Source organism: Lepisosteus oculatus, chromosome 2, assembly GCF_040954835.1.
Source record: "Lepisosteus oculatus isolate fLepOcu1 chromosome 2, fLepOcu1.hap2, whole genome shotgun sequence".
NCBI lineage: Eukaryota > Metazoa > Chordata > Actinopteri > Semionotiformes > Lepisosteidae > Lepisosteus > Lepisosteus oculatus.
Window position 1 is genome coordinate 45,983,241 of NC_090697.1, and position 26,730 is coordinate 46,009,970.

General features: G+C 39.4%; 1 protein-coding gene across 1 annotated transcript in view; it reads right to left on the reverse strand.

The window, feature by feature from the left end:
- The window catches only part of ppp2r5a (protein phosphatase 2, regulatory subunit B', alpha isoform), a 109,500-nt gene that overhangs the window by 25,634 nt on the left and 57,136 nt on the right, over positions 1 to 26,730 (reverse strand). Inside the window, exons 3-4 of the mRNA XM_006625914.3 lie at positions 19,234 to 19,335; positions 14,404 to 14,496 (exon numbers count right to left, since the gene is read on the reverse strand). Coding sequence (XP_006625977.1) covers positions 14,404 to 14,496; positions 19,234 to 19,335 — 195 coding nt within the window. The remainder of the gene's footprint in view (positions 1 to 14,403; positions 14,497 to 19,233; positions 19,336 to 26,730) is intronic.

Consider the following 26,730-nt stretch of genomic DNA (forward strand, 5'->3'; position numbering starts at 1 on the left):
TTATTAAACTTATTAAGCCAGTGCCGCATTTCACATCCTGTCTATTTCTATAGTCTTTTAAAATTAAATCCAATTATTATCATGGCAAGATTTGCTATTCAATTTGCAATATTTTCAAGAAGATTGGAATTTTTTCTCTATAGGCCTAGTTAGCGAAAATATCATTTTCTTTAAGACATAATCTCAAATAGAACTTGGTGCCACATGTGTTTAATTAGTCAGGGAGAAAATTGTTTCTGGTATTACACAGGGACTTGACAATGAATACAGGTAAAAGGACAAGACAAGCTGCTATTACCCCAGTGCCAAAGAAGCCTAACATGGCTCTCGACAATCTTAATAACTTTCGCCCCATCTCCAACTTACCCTTTCTCTCTAAAATTCTAGAACGTGCTGTCACACTTCAGTTACATAACCACCTCATGACAAACAACCTTTTCGAACCCCTCCAATCTGGCTTCCGTCAACTTCACAGCACAGAAACCGCCCTAGTCAAAGTCACCAACGATCTCCTAATAGCTTCTGATTCTGGTTCTCTTTCCATACTCATCCTTCTTGATCTCAGTGCTGCCTTTGACACTGTTGACCATAACATCTTGCTTTCTCGTCTCGAGACTGTGTTTGGAGTCTCTGACACTGCCCTCAAATGGTTTAAGTCTTACCTCACTGATCGCTGTCACTTTGTCTCTCTCAATGGGTACAGGTCTGAAATCGGTCTTGTCAAGTCTGGTGTCCCCCAGGGCTCAATACTGGGCCCCTTGCTCTTCAGCATTTACATGTTCCCACTTGGTCAGCTTTTAAGATCACATGGCCTCAGCTTTCATTTTTACGCTGACGATACTCAAATATACATCCATACCAAACCCGACACTGACGTGGCTGTCTCTATCCTATCTAATTGCATCTCTGACATAAAAATTTGGATGACTCAAAACTTCCTTCATCTTAACTGTGACAAGACTGAAGTCATGCTTATTGGTACCCCCCATCAACTTCGTAAAGCCAGTCCTGTAACCCTGTCTGTAGATGGCTCTGTACTTGAGCTTCAATCAAAATTGAAAAACCTTGGGGTTATATTCGATTCTGGCTTAACATTCGACCCACATGTACAGCATACTGTCAAAACATCTTTTTTTCACCTTAGAAATATCGCAAGACTACGCCCTATGCTATCATTAACTGTGGCTGAAAAGCTGATCAACATATTTGTATTCTCTCGAATTGACTACTGCAATGCTCTGCTCCCTGGTGTATCTAAATCTACTCTGAACAAGCTGCAGTATGTCCAAAATTCAGCAGCCAGAATCCTGACCAGGTCTAGTACAAGTGTTCACATTACTCCTATCCTGGAGTCCTTGCACTGGCTTCCGGTCAAATTCCGCGTAGACTTTAAAATCCTCATGCTCACCTACAAGGCTTTACATGGCTTGGCACCTCAATACCTGTCTGAACTTTTATCGCCCTACTCCCCACCTCGCAACCTCCGCTCTTCAAATTCTGCCCTCCTTACTGTCCCCCAAGCCCGTCTACATTGTATGGGCGACAGGGCCTTCTCCTGCTATGCCCCCAAGCTCTGGAACTCTTTACCCAAGGATATTAGAGAGTCACCTTCTCTAAACTCCTTCAAATCCAGACTCAAAACTTTCTTCTTCAGTAAAGCCTTTACTTAACTGGTTCCATTCTTCACCCCTCTGCTCTTCTTAATACCATCTTCCACGGTCTCCTCTATTGTTATTGTTGTATTGTTGTAATTATAATTGTGTCCTGTCTTGTGAAATTTTCTTATTTATTGTTGTAGTCTTCTTATTTATTGTTATTGTCATCCTGTAAAGCGCTTTGAGAAGCCACCTTTAAAGGCGCTATATAAAATAAAGTTTATTATTATTATTAAAGAAGTAAAAATAAAATGAAAGAGATTAAGTAGTTACATTATTAAAATGGGGGTAAGCTTTAGTGCTTGAAAAATAATGCACTTAAAAAAGTAATTCAGACAGAAAGTGTTACGGATTCGGCCAGTGAAACCGAAACCAAGTAGTGAACCCACTTGCGGGAGCCGATAGAGACAAGTCGTGATCCAAATACCGTAGCCGAAGGAGAGAGCCGAGAGTTCAGGGGAAGCCAGTGATCCAAACAGGGAGAGAGTAGCTAAAGCCAGACCGTAATCCAAAACCGTCTACCTCCTAAAACAGGGCGAGGAGGTAGAAGGCGTAGCGCAACTAAGAGGCTCGAAAGGGAAACCAATACTGAGCGAGGGGTAGGGAAAGACTAATGCTTAAATACCAGATGAGACGGAGGTGTGGTGGTGAAAGCGTACACTGATAGGCGGACTAATGAACTAAGGCTACGCCTTCTTCTGCCTGTTTCGTTGCCGAGTGGCAGGGATCGTAACATTACACCGCTCTCTATGGGCGGCTCCCGACGCCCTAGCTGGACGATTAGGGAAACTCTGATGGAAATCCCGGATCAGGTTTGAATCCAGTATATCTCTTTCCGATACCCACGACCGCTCCTCTAGACCGTAGCCTTCCCAATCCACTAGGTATTGCAGGGATCCATGAGACCATCGGGAATCTAAGATCTTATTTACGGTGTAGGCATGGAGTGCATCAATTACTCGAGGTGGTGGGGGTTTTTGTTGCGGTTTATACAGAGTGGATCTGCGAAAGGGCTTAAGGAGGGAAACATGGAATGTAGGGTGAATCCTGAGGGTAGGAGGCAAGGCCAGCCAATAAGTTACAGGGGTAACCTGGGTGAGGACACGAAAAGGACCGATGAACCTGGGAGCAAGCTTGCCAGAAGGTTGCTTTAGAGGAAGGTTGTGGGTAGACAACCAGACAAATTGTCCACGTCGAAATCTGGGTATGGTTCGACGGTGCCGATCCGCCACGGTCTTCTGCCGAGCTGCAGTGTGAAGAAGGGCGGCTTTAGTCTTCTTCCAGAAGTCCTGCAGGTTAGTGATATACTCCTGAACAGAAGGAACTTCTGTGTCCGGCGGGGAGTCCGGGAAAAGAGGAGGCTGATAACCTAAGGCATACTTGAATGGTGACATGCCGGTCAAGAAGTATACAAAGAATTATGAGCATATTCTGCCCATGGAAGCAATGACACTCAGTTATCTTGGGTAGATGAGATATATGCCCGTAAGTAGGTTAGCAGTTCTTGATTCATACGCGCAGTTTGACCATTGGCCTGAGGGTGGTAAGCAGAAGTAAGCAAACCTGAGGCTCCCAGTGACTTACAGAAGGCCTTCCAAAATCGTGAAATAAACTGGGGGCCCCTATCGGAAACAATGTCTTTAGGGATACCATGAAGACGGAAGATAGGCAGTACAAACAGATCTGCTAGTTCCCTAGCTGAAGGCAAGGAAGGTAGGGGAATAAAATGGGCGGATTTAGAGAAACGATCTACTACTACCATGACTGTCGTGTATCCTTGGCTAGGTGGAAGGTCAGTAATGAAATCAACTGAGAGGTGGGTCCAAGGACGGTCGGGGATAGGTAAGGATTGAAGAGGGCCTGCCGCCCTCATCTGAGAAGACTTAATTCGGGAACATATAGAGCAGGCTTGGACATACTCCTTGACATCTTTAACCATGGTTGGCCACCAGAAATCTCTAGAGATGAAATCCAAGGTACACTGGAATCCAGGGTGTCCGGCGAAGCGGGAGTCATGTCCCCATTGTAAGACAGAAGATCTGACTGGGGTTGAGACAAATAACTTGTCCTGAGGGCACTGAGGAGGTACAGTTTGCCCAGCCAAAGCGCGTCTAACTACGACTTCTATGTCCCACCTGACAGCTGCCAGGAATTTACCAGAAGGGATGATGGGTTCAGGAAGCAGTACAGCCTCAGGGGGGTCGTGGATCCGTGAGAGAGTGTCAGCTTTGATGTTTTTAGAGCCTGGAGTGTAGGTGATAAGGAAATTAAATCTGGTGAAAAAGAGGGACCATCTTGCCTGGCGAGGACATGGACGTTTGGCCGATTGTAAATACTCCAGGTTTTTGTGATATGTGTATATCAAAAATGGATGATGAGCTCCCTCCAGCCAGTGCCTCCATTCCTCAATTGCTAACTTAATAGCCAGAAGCTCACGGTTACCAACATCATAGTTCATCTGTGCAGGGGATAACTTCTTAGAAAAGAAGGCGCAGGGGTGAAGAATCTGTTTTTTTCCATGACGTTGAGAGAGAACAGCGCCCACACCATGGCCAGAAGTGTCCACCTTAACAACAAAAGGCAAAGAAGGATCAGGGTGTTTCAAGACGGGGCAGTGGTGAAAAGGTGTTTCAGGTGCTGAAATGCCTCTTCTGCTTGAGGGGTCCATTTACCTTGTCTGGGTCCTTTGCGAGTTAAAAAGGTTATGGGAGCAACCACCGAGCTGAAGTTTCGAATAAACCTTCTATAGAAGTTGTCAAAGCCAAGAAACCGTTGTATGTCTTTAAGGTTCTTGGGTGTGGGCCAATCAGTAATTGCGGAGACTTTACTTGAGTCTATTTCTACCCCTTCCGGAGAGATAATGTAACCTAAAAAGTGAATCCTAGAAGCATTAAAAGTGCACTTCTCCTGTTTGACAAAGTTTATTCTTTATGAGTCGGGAGAGTACTTCTCCGACATGGAGAACATGATACTGGAAGGTATTAGAGAAAATTAGAATGTCATCAAGGTATACCAAGACAAACCTTTGTAGCAGATCATGAAAAATATCATTAATAAAGGTTTGAAACACTGCCGGGGCATTTACCAAACCAAAAGGCATGACCAAATATTCATAATGTCCATGGGTTGTCATAAATGACATCTTCCACTCGTCCCCTTCCCGAATACGGATTAAATTATAGGCACCTTGTAGATCCAGTTTGGTGAAGATCTTGGCCCCATGCACGGACTCAAGTGCTGCCGGAATTAGGGGCAAAGGGTACCGGTTTTTAATAGTGATCTCATTAAGGCCACGATAATCAATATAGGGACGGAGCCCACCATCCTTCTTTTCCACAAAAGAAAAACTGTCACAAGCAGGTGAAGTAGATGGGCGTATAATTCCAGCCTTCAGAGAATCTTGTATATATACTTTCAGGGCCTCGGATTCCGTATTGGAGACCGGAAATATACGACCTTTAGGAGGAATAGTTCCTGGCAAAAGGTCGATGGCACAGTCATAAGGTCGGTGGGGTGGGAGAGCCAAGGCCTCTTGCTCATTAAAAGGCTTCCTGTAGATCAGAATATTGGTGGGGTATCGTAGGAACACCAGAAGTGGGCGTTTCCATGAGTGCAACTCTTACAGGCAGACGACAGCAACTACCAATACATTGGGGTCCCCAAGTTAAAATTTCTCTACGGGACCATGAAATGTTAGGGTCATGCTGTTGGAGCCAGGGAAAGCCTAGTACAAGGGGATGTGATGGGGTCTCGAGGAGATAAAACCAGATATCTTCCACATGTGTGGTGCCAATTTGCAATCTTATTAATTCAGTTTGCCATCTTAGAAGTCCTGGAGACACGGGGGGCCATCAATAGATTGTACACGAAGAGGAGGAGTCACCTGGGTCAGGGGCAGTTTCCAAGCTTGAGCTAAGGAGGCATCGATGAAGTTCCCCGCTGCCCCCGACTCAATAAAAGTAAGAAGTGGCGTCTGTTTATTACCCCAAAACAATGTAGACATAATAGAAACTCCTGAGGAAAACTTAGAGGATAGAGTTAACTCACTCACCACAGGATCTTAAGCAGTTGGGAGGCGCCTCAAAGACGAACATAAAGCAGGGCAGTCAGCTTTAAAGTGTCCTAATTTTCCATAGTACATACAGCGGCCCTCTCGTCTGTGTCTCTCTATTTCTTCTGGAGTTAACCAGGCGTGGGCAATTTCCATAGGTTGTTCCAAGTCTAGAGTGTTGGTAGGTGGTGGCCGAGGAACCTCTAGTATCTGTGTCTGAGATCTTTCTCTATTCCTCTGACGAATTCTAAACTCTAACTCCAACACCTGGGAAATTACTTCCTCCAAAGTTCTGCCCGACTGTGGCATAGTTACCAGGTGATCCTTTATTTCTTCACATAATCCTTGCAGAAAAAGAAAAATTAGGACCTCATCATCCCAGTGAGCTGCTACTTGAAAGTCTATGGCATAATCCTGTGCAGACCTGCGGTCCTGGCGGATAGATGAGAGGCGGTAGGCGGAGTCTTGTCCAGCTGAGGAACGACAAAAAACCCCCTTAAATTTCTCTAAAAAGAGATCATAGTCCTGTACCTCAGGAGCCCCGCGATCTAGTAGGGCAGTAGCCCATTCCAGAGCACGGCCAGTTAACAGAGAAACTACGAAGGCTATCTTGTCTTGAGGAGAAAAAAAAGTTACCGGATGGAGCCTGAAAACCAGCGCACACTGTGCCAAGAAGCCCCGACATTTCGTAGGGTTGCCGTCAAACCTGTCAGGGGGTGTAAGTGGAAGAGGTCGAGGAGCAGGTGTAGAAGCTGGCGGGGGCGGAGCTGAAGCGGCAGCTCCAGCGTTACTTTCACTATTACTGGTAGGCGGCATTGCCGACAGGTGCGCTGAAATCTGTTGGACAGAAGCCTGTAACTGGAGTAAAGCTTGCCAGTGCTGATCCAAAACCGAGCGAAATTCCTCTTGCTCCGCTGGGTCCATGTTAAAGGGCTCAGTATTCTGTTACGGATTCGGCCAGTGAAACCGAAACCAAGTAGTGAACCCACTTGCGGGAGCCGATAGAGACAAGTCGTGATCCAAATACTGTAGCCGAATGAGAGAGCCGAGAGTCCAGGGGAAGCCAGTGATCCAAATAGGGAGAGAATAGCCGAAGCCAGACCGTAATCCAAAACCGTAGACGAAGGAGAGAGCCGAGAGTCCAGGGGAAGCCAGAGAACCAAACTAGGAAAAAATAACCAAAGCCGAGCCGTAATCCAAAAGACGTAGAAAAAGGGGATAAACCAAAGTCAGAACCAGAACAGTGTGAGGAGGTAGAAGGCATAGCGCAACTAAGTAGCTCGAAATGGAAACCAATACTGAGCGAGGGGGTAGGGAAAGACTGATGCTTAAATACCAGATGAGACGGAGGTGTGGTGGTGAAAGCGTACACTGATAGGTGGACTAATGAACTAAGGCTACGCCTTCTTCTGCCTCTTTCGTTGCTGAGAGGCAGGAATCGTAACAGAAAGGTCAAAAATTATAATTCATGAAGACATTAATCTGTAATTAAATTCTATTAACTGTAATTTTGCAAAGAGGAAAACAACATACTGTATTGTAGAATTTTGGATTTACATTACACGCAGGTTGCCATTTACTGGTCAATCTGAATAAATGAAATAGTCAATTCTAATTTTAGGTTTTAAGCCTACATCTGCAGTACTCAAAATGAAACTCAAATTTGTAATGATTAGCCTTGAAAGACCTTAAAAATATTAAGACACTCCAGCTCAAGGAAAATTTAGATAATTAGGGCAGTTAAGAGCTTAATGGGTAAATCTACTCCAAAAGTAAAGGTGAATGTAAATCAAACTAAACAGCAGTATAATAATCTTCATTGGATGCTTGTGATAACTGGTCTCAATGATGAGATTTTGATGCTTGTAGTGCTCATAAATGCTATTCTTAGCAAACAGGTGAATGAGGACAATTCTAAAGTCTACAAGACATGCATAAAGTTGCAGGTAGAGTTTTTGACACTCCATCCAAAGAGTTAATCTACTAGAAATCTACTTTTTTCCCTACTGCAGTTGATGCAGAAATAAATCTTGTATTATTGCTGCATAGAGAGTGCAGTTTGTATAATAAAGGTAATTTTTAGCACAGTGCGCAAAGAATAATTACTTAATAAAGCAGCTTTAGAAAAAAGTAAACAATGCTCTCGCTAACTTCTATAGTCACAGTTACAAAAAAAGGAATCTGGCAGTAGATGACATGGCAGCCACAATAAAATTGAAAAGTGAACAAAATAATGTTAATAGTCCAACAACAATGGTCCTATATCTTAAATCTCCTTGGCCACCTGATCTTACACTGACTGAAATGTTACTGAATTAACCCAGCAAGAGAGCAAAAACTGGTACAAAATATGGCATGGGTGAAGACTGGGACTAAATGGCCAAAAGCAGATGCCTGTTGGGACTTGTGGACAGAAAGCCTAATTTGCAGATATTGCTTACAAAGGGAGGTGCTTTGATTAGAAAAGCATGTCCTCTGCTGTCTTCTTCAATTTAAGAAACCTTTTTTTAACTTTTATCATTTTTTATTCCTATACCCATAATTGTGACATAATGACCCCCACAAAACAAAGTAAACAAGTGGAAACAACAAGGAAGTGGATAATAAGATAACCCTTTACTCAAGCTGACAGGGCATGTGATTAAAGTCTGTAGTTTGGCTTTCTTCAAGAAAGGGCTGTATTAAGTCCTTGAATAAGCTAATAACTGCCAAATAGGCTAAATTGGCCAAATGGCCTCCTCTCATTTGTAATTGTTTTACAATCCTGCTAAGACCTTTGCACAGTTTTCACATTTTGATGCTTTAAAGCCTGCAATCATGACACTCTGAAGTAGGAGTTTATAATTGTTACACCAGGTACTACACACATTCAAAGCAAGAAACACAGAAGTAAATCTAACATTCATTCTTTATTATAATTTAATTCATTAAAAGAAAAATGGAAAGCCATGGCTGCATGAAGTATTCAAACACTTTTCTATGGAAAACCTAAATTACATGTAAATTACCAGCAGCCATATCACCCCGCAATTTACAACTGGCAACCCACTGAAGCTAAGCAGGTGTGAGCCTGGTCAGTACCTGGGACCTCCTGGGAATAACTAAGGCTGCTGCTGGAAGAGGTGTTAGTGGGGCCAGCAGGGGGCGCTCACCCTGCGGCTCATGTGGGTCCTAATGCCCCAGTGTAGTGACGGGGACACTATACTGTAAACAGGCGCCGTCCTTCGGATGAGACGTAAAACCGAGGTCCTGACTCTCTGCGGTCATTAAAAATCCCAGGGCGTTTCTCGAAAAGAGTAGGGGTATAACCCCAGCGTCCTGGCCAAATTTCCCATTGGCCCTTACCAATCATGGCCTCCTAACAATCCCCCTCTATGAATTGGCTTCATTACTCTGCTCTCCTCCCCACTGATAGCTGATGTGTGGTGAGCGTTCTGGCGCACTATGGCTGCCGTCACATCATCCAGGTGGATGCTGCACATTGGTGGTGGTGGAGGGGAGTCCCCATTACCTGTAAAGCGCTTTGAGTGGAGTGTATTATTATTAAATGCATGAAATTACCTTAACAAGCCACACAATTAGTTGAGTGGCCTCTCCTTGTAATGTCCCTTATGCAGGTAGTAAATTTCAAACACTGGTTCAATCATTAAGAACAAGAATCTTTAAAGGGGTAAAGCTGTATAAGGGCACAAACATTTCAAATTAAGTGGAATGCACCCAGGCACTGCCTAGATCAGGTTGCCCCCCCCCCAAACTGAGCAGCCAGGAAAGGAGGAAACCAGTTAAGGATGCCACCAAGAGACCAGTGTTGACTTTGAAGGAGCTAAGTTCGGTGGCTGGGATTCGAGAAAATGTCCATCAGTCAACAATATCTCACTGACTTCACAAAGAGGTCTTGAATGGAACTGAAAAAAAATGTCTTGCATCCCACATGGGATTTGCAACAAAACTCCAAAGTGATACTGTAATCATGTGGCAAAAGAGTTTTTGACTGGACGAGACAAGCTTGGACCTTTCTGATAGTCAACAACATCTCTTCGGTCAACCGTGCTAGTGGTAGCATTATTGTTATATCTTGGATCTCGTCAACAGGGACTGTGAAGCTTGTCAAGAATGATGGGAACATAGACAGTACCATGTTACTATCTAGTAAATCTTAAGAGGAAAATCTGCTTCAAACAAGCCCCCAAACAACTTAAGCAAACCTGCCAAGGAGAATGGGTGAGTAACATTTTTTTCTTTTTAGTTTCTGACTCTTACTGTAACTTATTCTTATCCTTAGAAGACTTCAGCTTGAGTCACCATAGCAAGGGTCTGAATAAGGCACTGTGTATATCCTGTATAAACTATCCAGCCACAGATACCATATAAATGGTAAATGCATTGTGGAGTTTTATTTATTGTACAGTAGTAGTCCACAATAATGTACTGCAGTTTGACTTTGACAATGTATGTACAAGCTATTTCCTTCACATTTTGTTACCCTTAAACCCACTAAATATTATGCAAGTCCGAGCAGCTTTTTACAACAAGAGATCACATGAAAAAGTCACAGTTTCAAGGCCTACTTCCACAAATTCTTAACTGTGATCATGATGACAAGTCATGTGTGGTCCCAGCTGCTATCCAGCATCTTTGGATACAGAAAATGTTACTCTACCTACATTGAGAAGCTTTTCATTGTCCATGAGTGTCTAAGTTAGATGAAGGCTTTTTCAATTATCACACACATCCCTTACCAAAAAACAAGACATTTGAAGTGAAGCAAAGAGCATAATCTCAAATAAGTGATCCATGATTTTCTGTAAAATGGGATATTCTATTTTTTATGTCATAATCAGCAGCTTTAAAACATACAGTATGATTACTAAGGAACATAGAAACATATGATTACTAAGGAACTGCGTAAGGTCAATGTTATGATTTACAGTAGACTTCAACTGAAGTGAATTCAGTCATCAAAAGACAGAAATCTATATTAAACAAATATGCCATACTTCCTCATGTACAGAAAAGCACCTACAAGTCTTAATTATGTATTTTTGTAAGTTATAGTCATGCCTTCTGGTAGAATTAGACCCCAATAGAAAACACCAGATTAAAAACCTAAATGAAATACAAACAGTAAGTTTGTAACCTCTTTGTCTTTTTAACCCGGAGCAAACTAGGTAGCACTATTTAAAGCTCATGGTAAATGAGAACACGGTGAAAAATAGTTATTGCACCTCGGATGTAACCCTGCCAACATTCCAGACTGTTCTCTTTGTGTCAGACCACTGTTCAATAAACATGCTCTCTCTGCTGAAACACAGACAGGAAAAAAATGTCAAACACATTTCTGCCAAAGGCGTATTTACCCTTTGTTTAGCATTATATAAAACATACTGTATGTACAGTATAAATATAGAACTTAATGGAGAATGGCCATCTATCTATATTCTGCTGTTGGTAACATCCCAGAATGATTAATGAATATACACAGAATTCACCTGAAAATTATACATAAGTATGTTTTTATAGGATATATCTTTAACCATAGAAGGCAAAGCAATTAATCTAAACTGGAATGTCATTTATCAGGACGATAATTCTCCCTAAAGTCCTGCAAGGGAAAGTATTTATGTGAGAAGCTGGGCATGGTGAATATCTAGAACATCCTGTGACAAAGAGGCTTTTTTCTGCTTCTCCATACCTTGCCTTACTTAAATAATTAATTCAATTACACTATATTTTCCTGCTACAAATATTGGTACAACAACTAACATGAAAGCATTAACAGACAAAGCCTGGCTATTTATATTGCTTACAATAAGCATACTGTACTTTCTTAATTATCACTACACTGTTTGGCTTTCTATTATGGAGTGTTCTCTTTAGATTACTGGTTGTCCAACTTGATAAACACCCAGCAGTAACTTGAAACATCTCACTGGCAGGACATAACCAGACAAGAAAATACACACCTTAAAACAGAACAACATCAATGACAGATTACTTTTTATCACAAAAATCTTGTGGAAGGGCTGTGACAACCCATGGCAAACTGTTCCAAACTGTTCTAGCTTTTTTAATACCTTTCTCTTTAAGACTTAAATGCTACTTAAAATTTAAATACAATTTCTCTCTAAATAGATTTTTTTTTCTCTTTAAATTTAAATTTTAAATCTCTTTTAAAGAAAGTAATAATGACTTGTACTTAATCAGTCTAATTCAGGACACCATATCATCACCTTCTACTTTGCATTTTTTAATGGCTGATTCCCTGTTATGTGAATTTTTGTTATAGCCCTTGCAGTAGTTTCTGCCTAGAAACATAAGTCTCACAAATGTTTCTGGGATAAATAATATCTGAAACAATACCCAAAAAGCAGAGTGACAAAAATTGGTAGATTAACTTGGCTCAGTGCAATCTCAAACCCACCCCCCATGTCCCACAGACAGCCAGGTCTGAACATCTCCCAACATTTTGTTAATATGTTTCATTTCCTCCCATTTCCTCCTGCCCACCTATGGAAGAGGAGACTGAGGATGGGCAGACACACTCCCCCCAACTCATGTAACAACCGAATCACCGGTTGTGTGTGACAAGAGCCCAAGTTCAAGGCTTGGGATGGTGACTTGAACTGAAACTTGTGTCCCAACCAGTAAAAGATGACATCAGCCAATCTTTTGATTTAATGCGAGGCTTGGCATAAAAAAAGATGAAAAGCCCAAAGTGTCGCATACTGTCCTGAAACTAACAAATATCTGAAAAGCATGCTTCCAAGAATCTAACACAAAATTGAATTTCACTACTGCAACAGGATGTGGGTGAACCCCCTACTGACACAATCGCAGCTGCTGGCAAAGAGGACTTGAGGAGGAGCGGCTATGATCTCCTTTTTCTAACCTATGTTTCTGCCAGAAAAGAGGATACAAGAGGGCTGGAGGGAGTCGAAGGGAGATGCCATGAGAAGCAGGAGAAAAATGACAGACCAAGGAGAACATACCAAACCACGCCGACAAGGCCTCACATCTGTAAAAGTGATCAAAAGAGAAAGCGGAACTGAAGGGAAAGCCACAATGAGATGCTCTTCGAGAAAGGGCTTTCTGTGATTTTTTGGGGATTTGTTAAAAAGCTGATTATTACTGCTGCGACTATTAGTTTGAAATAAGAACCGAAGTGAGCCCTGAAGCAAAGACGTGTGGCCTTGGCGAATTTAACCCACAAAGCTCTGCCAGAACGGTTGTGGATTCACTTCCTCTGTTTAGAAATAAGCAGCTTCAGAATAAATGAGAGCTGTTTCATCCCTTAGTCCATTTTGTTTACCACGATCAGCCAGCTACACCAAAGTACAGGAGACACCTCCATGTTACAGAATGTTATTTCTTCTCATTAACCGACATTGAGATCTACAGTATGTTTCTCTTTTCCTGTAACCACATATTAACAAAATTATGGTTGCTAAAGATTCAAATTAGATCAGCATGAAAAACCAATGATTCAGTTTCGTTGGTTATGAAATTAATTACCCTGTATCACTTCAAAATTAACCCTGACATTGTAAGAAGTCCGCAGTACATTTACAAGCTTGAACAGAGCTGTAGTTTATTCAATAGGCACTGAAGATGCCCTTATAAATTTAGAATGAAACGCGTTCTCTTATTTGTTCCAAAGTCTGACTGAAACCCAACGAGAGTAGACACCACAATACTATTGTGGCTAAAACTTACCACTATACTGCCGATACCAATACTTCTACTTTGAAACTGGAAAGCTCTCTGTATGCATAAATGTTCTGTTCATATTATATTTTCAATTTCATGCCAAGGTAACATTGGAATTCACCGTTCACAGATTTGCCAATATTCTCTGGGGCATGAGATTCTAAAAAGAGACAAAATGTCATATGCCAGCAGGAACTGTGCTTGGTTTATACACAGAGCTGAAAATGATTTCAGATTGCATGCTGAGTCCACTTTGTCTTTATATCTGTAACCCTTATTGCTAATGGCATTTCCACAGCTATCACTCATATTTGATTCTATTGATTCAAAACCATGACAGGCAACTAATTTCCAGTAGGATAATTAGTCCATAAATACCTAACTTGCCAATTCTGCTTCTTCTTGCTGAAGAAAAGATGTGATTTCTTTGACAAGTCAGATACATATTTCTAACAGTTTGGACACAACCATAACTGTGAATATTACAGCAAAATAAACTATTCAATCTATGTATCATATAACAAGTCCTTGCACAAGGAACATTTTATGATCTTGTATTTCCTGACCTCCAAGACAACCTCTCCCACACACTAAGGAACAAGGTAACACATAAGGTACAAAGGTACAAACAATGTTCTTGTCAATAGCTAGATGAAAGGGATTCGTAAAGGACTTGCTATTGTGTCTGTTTCAAGGACTGTACTGAAAAACCACATAAATGTAAAACAAAATCACTTGACCAAATTGCCAAATTATTGTCCACACATGAACATAATGACCATAGCACATTTTAATACAAACATTTTTACTTAATGAACAGTTATTAAATCTGCTAAAATTACCTTAAAGGAACACTCCTGGCCTTGAGTAAGAATGACCTGATAAAATCCACCTTAGGTTTAATATTAATTAAATACTGACTCTCAACACCAGCACAAGAACCATGTTTCTTCATCAACAACAACAAGATATAAGAGACAAAGCACTCACCTGAAGCACAAACTTCTGATCAATGTATCGCTTTGCAATGCTTGGCTGAAAGTCTGGGTTCTCCAGGAATCTCAGGAAAAATTCATACACCAGCTGTAAAGAAAGAACGAATCAGATACATTGCAAACAATCTAAACCAAGTTATTCATCAAAACAAAACTTCATAATTGGAGGCAATAATATGAAAAACATTGCCTAAATCTCCAGGTATCTCTAGTATATGATCTATCAATATTTTACGTCAAGACATCTAACTGGAGATGCTTTTCATCTGTGTCAATATACCAGTAGAACTGATAATAACATTACATTTTACAGCATTCCTAACTATTATTCATATGTATGAATTAAAATACAATTTCATATATTTATTCTTGGTTCTGTTATAAAGATGTTTACAAAATGCAAATCCTACCTATCTGACACTAAGTATTTACGTATAAATACAAACTAAGCAAACTGAAAATCTGAAACACTACACCAATGGTGCACAGCTTACCTAGCCTGATTATTTACTAATTATATTAGTTTAAATGTCAATCACACAAGCAGTCATATTTATACATGTGTAGGCATTTCCTACTTGTTGCACAAAGACTGGTACTCGCTAAACATTTTTCTCTTGAACAACGTGTTTTCGCACTTTTTGTTAAGACAGATGCAAGTAAGAAATGTGCATCTCCTCCTTGTATTTTGTTACATACATTATGAACTACAATTTTATATGCAGATTCCAACCTGTCAATGAATAAAGACAAATGTATTGACGCTGCTCAGATGTGTTTGCATTTCCTGACTAAGAAAGACTCTTACAGGGGATCATATTAGTGGTACAAAAGTCTCCCGGAAGTCCTGACTTTGTCAAAAACATACTGCATATAAATGGTTCAGAGTGATTCTACTCGCCAATTTTCTGTCATTAAAAGTTGCCATCTTTGAAATTGCTGAGATGGGTTGTAGCAATGCAGTGTGTGTTAAAGCTAGTACAAAAGAAATTACAAGAGGCATATAAAGCACTATGAACAAACTATGAAGGTCAGAGTACTTGTGTAATAAACTGTATATTCTAAATGCACATTTCCTTGCACACTCTGTGCAAACTGGCAATTTATCTTGAAACTACCATTAATATTCTATAAATATTGTGACCTCCCAAACCTCTACTGTATTATGTATTAATTTTACACAATCTTAGTTCAAATTCTTAAATTGTATATCTTTCAACTGCCTGTCCATTTCTGTTTTACTGTCAAGGTACATACAGAAGTACAGTATATAAATAAGCAGTATCAGTGAACATTTCAAATTTGAAAAGTAGGCATAGTTTTTTTTGCCAGCCACCCTCTGCCTGCAATTTAAAAGCCTTTGGCTATCCTTTTACATCTCATCAGCATTACAATAAGACAAAGATGAAGGCTCAGTCAATATGCTTAAATTTGCTCTGTGCAAATGGTCTGCCAACAAAATATTCACAGCACATTGGTTGTGTGTTATATAAAGGAGTACAGTTTATTTGGACTTCAAACCTGCACAAAGGGCAACAATGTTGTGTAGAAATGAAGGAAAATGTGTGAAAATGTACATTTGTTCACCAGCTTGTTGCAAAAACAAAGCAAAATAAAAATTGTGAATGAAAAACTCAAAGCAATTGTGTATTTCAAGAGTCTCGTTTAAGCTACAATAGCAAGTTGAGGAAAATAACAAAGCTGGTTGTCCTAAAAGCAAATCCATTACAATCCTGTACAATTTCATCTTATTACTCTTTCATACTTTTTAGTTCCAGCATTAATGCAGACAGCTTGCACTGACCCAGCATAACTAATGGCCCCTCAGAGCTGTACGAAGACTGTGTCTTGCTGATTTCACAGGTCTAAGGTTGGAAATGACATGTGATGTAGTCTCATGGTTGAAAAATGCTATTTAAAAATGTCTGTAAAAAAATTGGCTCCCAACTGTCCATTCACAATGATTATATTACATGACACTGCAAGGGTTTATCAAACAGTATAACACTAATGTGAAGTTTTAAAAAAAACTCAATGGCTTTTTAATTTATATATTCGAAGAGACAGTACAATCATGTGGATTTAAAAAATCTCATCATCACCAGAGACATCATCAGAATAAAGGCATAGCATTTGGAGCATGCTGTAGACCATCCCTTGCAGATTACATTTATAATACAAACGTTATCTAATAAAACGAGGAATATGTGTAAAATCAACTAAGTCTCATTTTACTTTTATCCAACATGAAAACACCCATTAGGACAAACAGCAGATGAAACTGAAATTATATAAAAAGCAAACAACTGCCTTCTTACCCAGTTTAGCAGAGCATCTGCTAGAGGGAATGGCTAATCTTCTCAAGCAAAAGAGTAAAGAAATAGTAAAGAGATCAAAGAATCGATAGGGAACCATGATCATTATATGGCACCTATTATTATTAATTAAAATTTGTCAGGTAGAGTCCACAACAAAGGTTTCTGATTTCAGGATATCAGACTATGAACGAAATGACAGAGTTGAAAAAAGCAATACAGGATAAAATATTATATAAAGAGAGAATATAAATGCAATCAGAAGAGAATGGATGACAATTAAAGATATTCCTCTTGAAGCACAGAGGAAATTTATCCTAAGAGTAAATAAATCAAAGACTAGAAATCAGTAGCTTAAATACTCCAATAATCCACTTTAAGGAGGAACAAAGCCCATTATAAAAAGTTGATAAAAGGAGTTCAAAGAACAAGAAAAAGTTAGATTAGAAAAGCCAAAAGAGACTGAAAAGAATACTGTAATGTAGTCTAAAATAAAAAGAGTATTTTTGAGTATTACAATAGCAAGATGACATTAAATGATGAATAAAACATCTCAGAGATAATAACAGGAAGCCTTTAGACAATGAAAGGGAAATGACTGATGTATTCATTTAATACATCACTTGGACATTTACCAAGAACGAAATTCACAACTGGCCTCAGTTGGAAAGACAAAGCATTAAAATAGCATTAGCATTGGCTGAAATTCTACAGTTAGTAGGAGCACTGAAAATAAACAAATCTCCATGTCCCGATAGTAAGCTAGTATTTGTAGTTCACAAACAGATATTACTCACGCACTTGTTGTTAGCATACCTCCTCCAATGAGTGCTATATGCACTGAAAATTCCTAATACTGTACTAATCCAGACTGATACCAAATAATTATAGATCAATAAGTCTTATTTCTATTGGTTAATACATAAAGCACATAAGAACTAGAATTTTACTAGAAGATCATCGTTTGGCAACAGGATTCTAGAGGATTGTTATCACATATTTAGAAATGATAGACGTGAACAGGGACAGAAGTAATAGTATATGATATAGTAGACTTCAAGAACACTTGTGATAGAGTTTGTCATAAATGATTCACTCTAAAAGGACAAACAATAGGAAATACTTAAGTCTAAGATCTGGGTAATGGACAGGAAACAGTACATTCCAGCTTTCCCTATACAAGCTCAATTCAATGTGAAAAACAAGTTCATAACCAAAAACTTATACAGAGAGAACAAACTTCAGATTAGTATACAATAATGCTTCATATCAAAGTAATATCACTTACTGTGTGGTACTGTATATAAGAATAGAAAAGTCTTATATTATAAAACTTTATACTGTAAGCTTTGTATGATGTTGACATAAGAACAAATTAGGAATCTCAAAGGGACTAGAAACACAAATTCTTAAATTAAGCTTTTAAGGCAGAAAATAAAGTGAGAGGTGAGTGGCACTGTGATCACTAGATGAAGATGATACAAATACTGTGAACACAATGCAGAGCTTTCTTGCAATGAGAAGCTAGAAGATTATACAATTATATCAGTGATACAATAAGAGGAGTGCCACAGGGATCTGTATTGTAACCACTGGCTATGTAGAAGCAGCAAATGAAACTAAAAAAGACAGAGGGCTGGAGAAATACCTGACCAATGACTTACATGTAGACAACTGCACAATGTGAATTGTTCACAGAGAAAACCAACTAAAAATACATATTTGTGCTGTGGAGTCAAGCATTTTATTTTGTAATCATGAGATTAAAATGAATGATAAGCACAATAGTTTTTTTGGGTGGCATGGTGGCACAGTGGATTCAATCCTGGAACTGAAGTGCTATCTGTGTGGCATTTGCATGCTTTTAGTTTCCCAACAAATTCCCTGTTTGCTCCGGTTTCCTCCCAGTCCAAAGACATACTGGCAGTTTAATTGGCTTTTGGGACACTTGGCCCTGATGTGAGTGTGTGTGCCCTGAAAACACTCCTTTGTCAGCCATTGTTGCTTGACATTTTCATGAAAAACTGATAAGATTTGAATTCCAGTTGTTAGAATTAATCCAAAATCTTCAAGATTGATAAGATAGTCATGGGAAGTGCAGTTTAAATGTATGAAAATGTTTTTTCATATTTTCTGTTTACAATATTCATACCAATACCAAATACCTTCTTTGATTTAACTTATTAAAGACCTATCACTATATCATGACACTTTCAATAAGAGATACTATATGATGTGCTGGTTCAGAGTTAAAAACACTTAATACTTTATTGTAATATAATTTTATAAACATTTATTCAGTTGTAAAGTGTAGATTTATATTTCTCATAGTGGCGTTATAAAGTCTGTTACTTCCAGCCAATTTGGCTTACTAGATCTAAGAAAATTCTATTAAATCTCCCACACCTAACTAATAGCACTGCTATTGTGGTTTTGTAAAAGTTATGGAACTCATCTTAAGACTACAACAGCAGAGCATAACAAATAAAAAGAAAAAAAAACAACCCCACCTGTATATGGGGCCATGAGGCTTCAAGGGTAGGCTCATCTTCTTCTGGATCGAAGTCTGGGTTTTCACTTGGAGGAAGAGTACGGAAAATATTGACACAAATCTGCAAAGAAAAAAGGCAATGCACTAAGCATGTGGATCTGCAATTTTGCCCGGATAAAAAGGCAGTAGAGACATTGACAATATTCCCAGATCTCTTTAAAATGTCTAAAAATATCTGGATATTTATATTTCTCTGAGAACCATATTTACTTATTTTTAGAATTAGTTCAAAGTGCTGATCTGACAGCAGTGGAAATTTAACTGTGTACCGATAGTCATAGTCTTGGAAATGCAATGTTAACAAACTACCACAGTGCCAGACTTTCCCTGCCCAGAGTCAAAGTCAACGGCTTCTAAAAACAGTGTAGACTTTGTATTCACCATTAAAATGTCAAAAACTGTGTCGTTTACAGTAACAGGAACTAATATCGAGTGTGTCTCAGTGGAAATCATGGGCCCAAACTAGTATCAGCTCTGAATTTAGGGCTTTCCGGATAAAAGATTTGAAATGCAATATGATTAAAATTTATTTAAGTCAAAGTGCTGCACAAACCTCATTAATCAAAATGTAATATTTTTATATCACATGGCTTGTCACTGACAGACTGCCATTCCTTCCAGGGTATAGTCGCCTTGCAAGCATGATTTCCAGGATAAGCTTCAGGTTACCGTCACTTTTACAGGAACAAGCATCTTTCAGATAATGGATGGATGGTTTGGCTGTCTGTTCCAAACTCAAAACAGCTTACACATGGGTACGGGGAATTAGGCTTTAAAGAGCATGACTAATTTGAAAGTGAAGGCACAAAAAAGTCTGCTATTACAATAAGTCGTGCAAGTCTAAATATGTTAAAGGAGAACTGCAGTCCCCATTTCTCAGACCAGTTATTTAAACTCTGTAACAAAATTAATTTATTGATGAAATCGCAAAATTTTACAAATTCCAAATTAAGCACAAAATCATGAACTTTGTAAAAGTACTTGATAGTCACCAAGTTGTCAAAAACCTCTGGTCTCACCACGGGTGAGGGCAAGAGTTCCCACAAATTTCGAAGTGAAGCAGCTCTTCCAGCACACTAGTCTCCGCATCGACTAAGGTAATGCAATGGACAAGCGAATACGAGTACAGGTCTGCTGCTGCAATACATTTCACCACAGAAATGTTCCAATGTGATCTGCATGCACAGTTAACAAGTAAGCTGTATGGCCTCGAAGATTAGAACAATATTTCTACTGGATCAAAAGAGATCTCTTCACAAGCCTGCTTGTTTGAGATGTAATAGGGCCACTTCACCTCACTTACTTGCCTCGTTCTAAATCACAGAACATAGCGCTCTACATATCTGTAAGTCTACCCTATTTTGTGATGGAAAATGGAAGTTTTACACATTACTGTGTACATTTTACTTTAATTGTGGTTTTTAAATGCCATTTCAATGCAAATTCTAATCCCAAAATATAAAACAAATTTTGCAGTTCCCCTTTAAAAGCACCTGATAACAATAAGGGTCCAGGGCTAGATTCTTTATCCTGTTACACATTCTTTAATCTCAGGAATTTTTCCTACTGATCATGCCTTAATTTACAGTCCCACCACTGTCCTTCAAACTTTTTTGTGACAAAAATTTTCCAAATAACACGAGAACTAAACGATACAACAAAACCCTGTGCAATAATTTTAAAGCAGCATAAAGTAAAGTAAGCATTTAAAGTAAGCCTCCAATCAACCTTTTCCTGGCACCACAGAATTGAGCAATATACAGTAGATCTCCATGTAAATCAGGTCAAGAGAGCTCAGGTTCTAGTCACACCAGGGAAAGGAATGCAGTCGCTCCCAACACAGAGTCAACATCTTTTACCCACATTAGAAAAAAAATTCTAATCAGTGTGAGTAATAGTTATATTACACCCTGCCATTAGTATAGCACTTTCCTTTGCGAATGTCGTCAAAGCATTTGACATACAGGAGGAGACCACCTTCAACCACCAATGATGTGCAGCACCCACCTGGTTAATGAGCGACAGCCTCACTTCACAGCAGATCAGGAGGACTTGTGAGATACTACCTCGTTACTGAATTAGGGAGGACCTTTGAGAAGGCCAAACTGTATAATCTCAATTTATTTAGCTAGTAGTAGGTGAGGACAAAGAAAATAGTTAATTAGAAAAAAGGAACAAACCAATAAACGTGTTTCTAGAATCTAACCACATCCTGGCACTCCTTAAACCTGTGAAAAAATGGCATGAGTACTTTGGCAAAGCTTACATAAAGGGAGGGGTAGCCCTTCAAGAATTCTTGACTACACGTCTCCAAAAAGCCACAGGAGGTTAACCTATCCCCAGAGACGCATGCTGTCAGGCAGACAGCAAGTGTTTTTTTTCCCAACCTGTGATTTGGTACAGAAACAGCTTTCTGTATGTCCCTCTTGGAAGACTGATAAGAGATAGAACTGACACCCGCCTTCTCAACCAGATTTCTAAACTGTAAGTCAACTTCCCCTCATCCTGGCAGGGAACAGCTGCAGCACTGTGAGCTTCTAACCAATGCCAAGACTCTTCATACTGTACTTATTTTCGTTATATCTAAGGTTAAGGTTAATAGCATTTACAGTATACGACATCCAGAGTGCAAAGATTTATTTAATTGTAATGAAATCCAGACTCGCTTTTAATATGAAATCGTTAATATACTCTATATGTAATCTGAAATTACTGGAGCTCAAAGGATTTTATTATTTTTTATTAAATGCTATTTCTTACAATACTGACCCCGTCTCACCGTATGTCAAATTAAGATAAAGAAATCTTAGCCCTGCAATACTGTATATAGATGTACGACATTAGAGATCTGGCTGAAGAAAGACACTTTCTTAAAGTTCTTATGCTTCCAAACCTTAAAGAAAATGTAGCTCCAGGATTCTACCAAAACGAGTTGGATTAATGAAAGGTTAAGGATTGATACTCAATATGCAATAAGTTTAAACTAGTCTCTCCAAAGCATAAAACTAGATAGAACTAGATGGCATAAAACTTGCTTTTGATAATAAAACCTCAGTCTTGAAACATTACTGCAAACATTACTACTGGTTTTACCATATGATAATTAACTCTCGTGTTTAGCACTGAAACTCTTAACAGTGTATGCTAAATAACTGCAGCCGAAGTTTCTACTGACAATAACCTGTATACTGTCAACACAACTTGAAGTTCAGCTCTGGATATGGATCACAGCACACCTGTCAATCTTAAAGACACAGTGTGGCAGCACACTGTTAATAAACATGCCAAGGTTTAGAATTAGGCGAAATGTAAAACAACATTTTGCAGTTACTGTACCACTTGAACCAGTAAATGACTTCATGCTATGCCATGCTATCAATTTTAAAGCTTTTGCTCCTGTGACAAAGAATTAGAATTATTTATTTTAGACCACTCAATGTTTCTGAAAGCTAGTAAAAAATCTGCTCATACACAGCTAGAAATATTCCGCAGGCACAGCACAACATCCAGCCTCTGTGGCTTTTTTTCTTTTTAATGGAAAAAGCATCTGGGAGCTTCAGCTGCTAAACAAACAAAAATAGTTGTCACTCAGAACCCACAGATTTTGCCAAATCGGACCTGAGTGCAATAAATATAGAGGACATGATTGCATAGTTAGGAAAAGATTAATTCTCTTGACCACCATAGATTACTTGAATTATACTGCACATTCAAAAGAGTAAAAATAAGTAATTCTGTATTTTAAAATTCACAAGTGAGTTGGCATTGTGGCACAAGGGGGTAGAATTACTGCCCTGATGCTTGGGAGGCCTGGATTAGACTCCTGGGGCGCTATCTAAATAGAGATTGTATGTTTCTCCATATATGCACGGGTTTTCACCAGGTGCTCCAGTTTCCTCCCACGGTCCAAAGTCATAAAGGTAGGTTAATTGGCTTCTGAGAAAGCCAGCTAATGTGTGAGTGGATGTGTCTGTACGCCCTGTGATGGACTGGCATCCTGTCTGGGGTGTGCCCCAACTTGCACCTGCTGCTTTGCCAGGATAGGCTCCTGCTCTCCCACGACCCTGTATTGGATAAACAGGTTAGGAAATGGATGAATGGAAACTTCACAAGTGCTAGAAAATGTAAAAGGTGGAATCCCACTCTGTATGTTGCTGTGTTTTTGTATCCATGTTTTTTAATTTATTTTACCAAATAAAAAAAAATAGATCAACACGTTAGTATTTACAATGATGACCAAGAAACACTTTTACACAGCAGAGGATTTACAAGAGCAGTCTGACATAATTACCTTGTTTAAGGATACAGCAGCAGTGTACCACCTGGCATGTGAAGTCATGACCCTCTGGACTGAGTCCACAGGCTTAAATACTACTCTAGTTACTACTCCTGTCAAGAATGTGGAGTAGCGGCATATTTTTTTGTTTGTTTTTGTTTAGTATTAAAGCAACAGATTATTTACATTTTAACAGAAAGGTTGTCCCTAGAAGAAGGATTTCAACTGCAAACATTTTTGACAAGTCCCACTGTCATGAAATACTGAAGCAATGCAACACTGAGGCTATGGAGTATGAATCCATTGTAAAGAAATTTGAATATTTAAGAATTATTTTTATCTTCACCAATACAGAAATTATGATGTTCAAATACCACCTTACGACCCCCGACCACTCCACAAGGGGCTGTTCTCCTGCAGGGTGTGTTACGCTAAAAAAATGACAGACTTGAAAACTGAATAGGGTGTACTAAACGCCTGCACACAGACCCAGTGATTAGGATCATATCTGCAACTTTTTACAACTCAAAATACAGTAAAGACATTTTTGCAGCTACGCTACTTAGCTAAAAGTGTGAAGGGGGAGGGGTGTTTAGTACTTAAAGAGTAAATGAGAGGTAAGAGAACAAGACCTCTTCTTTCTCGGGCAGACGGAGCCACTCAGCCCTTTTCCCGACTCTTCTCAGGCACCAAATTTCATCTTTCACGCCATAGACATCCTCCCCAGAAAATAAAACAGGACCTGTTTCCTCTGCCATTAACCTCAGCCCATGACTTTGTGTTTGCAGTGGAGACAGCGATGCAGAGCACCTGGCATTACTGGGGGTTTTTACTGCAGTGGCTGCTGTAAGGGTGTTTAAAACCTATTCAGTCTCTCCTCTGCAATCTGGCATTGAAGTCCACATCTCATTTCTGAGCCATCGTTCTAACTTCCCAGCGAAGCCTTTCCTGTTCCTGGTTTCCAGTTTTTTTGGGCTCCTTCTGGAAGCTTTTCCAACTTGGTTGGTTGGTTCCATCCTCTTTAAGGTACTTCCCCAGAGGACTGCCTGCCAGGAGACCTTGGTGACAGCACTCACCTGGCCTGGTCTTTGGAGAACACCCCCCCTTAAGGGTGTTTAATTATTTAATTAATTAATTAAGGGTGAGTGCTTTAAATCGTTCTGTGTCCTGGTGCCCTCTGGCTGGAGAGGACACCAGTTCGGAGTTCCCTGCCCAGCCTGGAAGGTCAGACCTTTCCACCCTGTGAAGCCCTCTGGACTCAGCAAAGCTCTGGATCTTGGTGGTTAATCCTTTCCCTCAAAAGCCTTCCCTTCCTTACACTGCCCTCCCTTTGCTGCCTGCCTGCACCCCAGGCAACTCCAGCATGCTGTCCACCTCCACCAACCACCTTTTCCTGGGACCTTTGCAAGAGGAATTCCTCCCCCGACAGAAGAGAGCAACACCCTCGGTGGCCCCTGCTCCAAGTTCCTGGTCGGCGGACTTATGTGGACAGTTCTTTTTCGGGCTGGTACAATGCGGTGATAGCCCCTCTTCTGCGCCCGAGGTGCAATAAGCCAGTCACTCTCTCTGGTCTGTCGTACCTATTGTCTTGGGTCTGTAACACCAGCAGCATCACCCCATTTTCTGGTGGGGCGAAGCCAACCATGACACCATGATAATGAAACAATCTGGTAATGCAACTTGACAGGCCTCTATAGGGTGAATGTTCATTGTAAAGAAGAATATAAAGATGTTTTTATAATTCCATACCCACAAGTATAATTTATATATAGAGATATATTTATATAAAAGTACATATAAAGAAGTACTTCTGTGTCATTTGTACTTCTAAACAAACTCAATCCATTTCAGTATTTCAGCTTCTCAATCCATTCAAGAACGTTGAACGAAGAGCTTAATCAATGTATGTTTCGACTATGTTTCATCCCAATAAACTGCACACTGAAATGTATTTAGAAATATTCTTAGTGAAATAAAAACTCTTAAGAATGTTCCATGAATGTAGTTGGTAATCAACCAATCATTGGTTACTAGCACTAATTATTAAGGTAAAAGTAACCTCTGTTCTCAGGAATAATATTCTAGTACTTAGTTGACTTCAGCTATACATCTCACTAAAATCAGTTATAAAAACTAACAGCTTTTAGCTGCCTCTGCATCCACGTACTCCTATTGAAATTCAATGTTTGAAAAACATTGCTTTGAGGCAGGTCATCGCTACAACAATAATAACAGTTATTTTTAGCTGAAAGTACAAATGCATGACAAGCCAGAGATGGGAGTTTCATTTTGTACTGTCTCTTTTTCTAAATGGGAATTACAGAACAAGACACCCAGCTCTTCTTCAAATTAAAAAGTAAGATGATTACACAAGGGAGGCAGAGTCTGGAATTAAAATGATTAATAAAACAATAAAGTGTTAAGGATGAGAGATAAGTTGGAGAGAGAAAGTAAAAACTGATAAAGCCCTTTGATACTGTAACTGTTAAAATTATCTAGGAAATGTCAAGGAAAAATCAAACAAGACTTTGAGCTCTCACATGGTCACCATAGTTGACGTTCATAGAAATTAGCCATTTAGTTACTGTATATGATAGTGTCACAGGGTAGGAGACCATCTTGTTAAAGGTTTGTTCAAAAAATAAAATAGGAAGTCCATTTTATTAGTTTGTAGACATACTTACAGAAGTCAGTGAGTACAGACTGTCTTATTTTTAGGGTTACTTTTTTTACTCATACAGATGTTTTCAGACATCTCAGCTAATATTTTAGGACATGAACTCCTGTTGGTATCCCATTTCTAAAAAAAAGCATTAAGAAAACGTTGGAAAACATGTACTGTATGTCTTAAACATACATGTATAGGTAAATCATTTCAGTACGGATTACCCTCTCCACTTTTAATTTGCTCACAATTGGGGTTGTAAGGAATTCCTTCTCAATTTGGTTAGTTGATATTAGTAATATGTACTTTAAGGCAATATACGTGTCACAAATATGTCAGAAGTAAGAATGAAATGATTAACTACACGTGAGAAGCAACACTTTGTTTGAATAAATATACCCCAATGTTTTACAGAGAAGACTAGCAGAAAGATCTAGCTTAAGACTCCAAAAGGCGAAATCTTAAAATATCACACCGTAAAGTCTGCATTTACATTATGAATGTAATTTTTATTT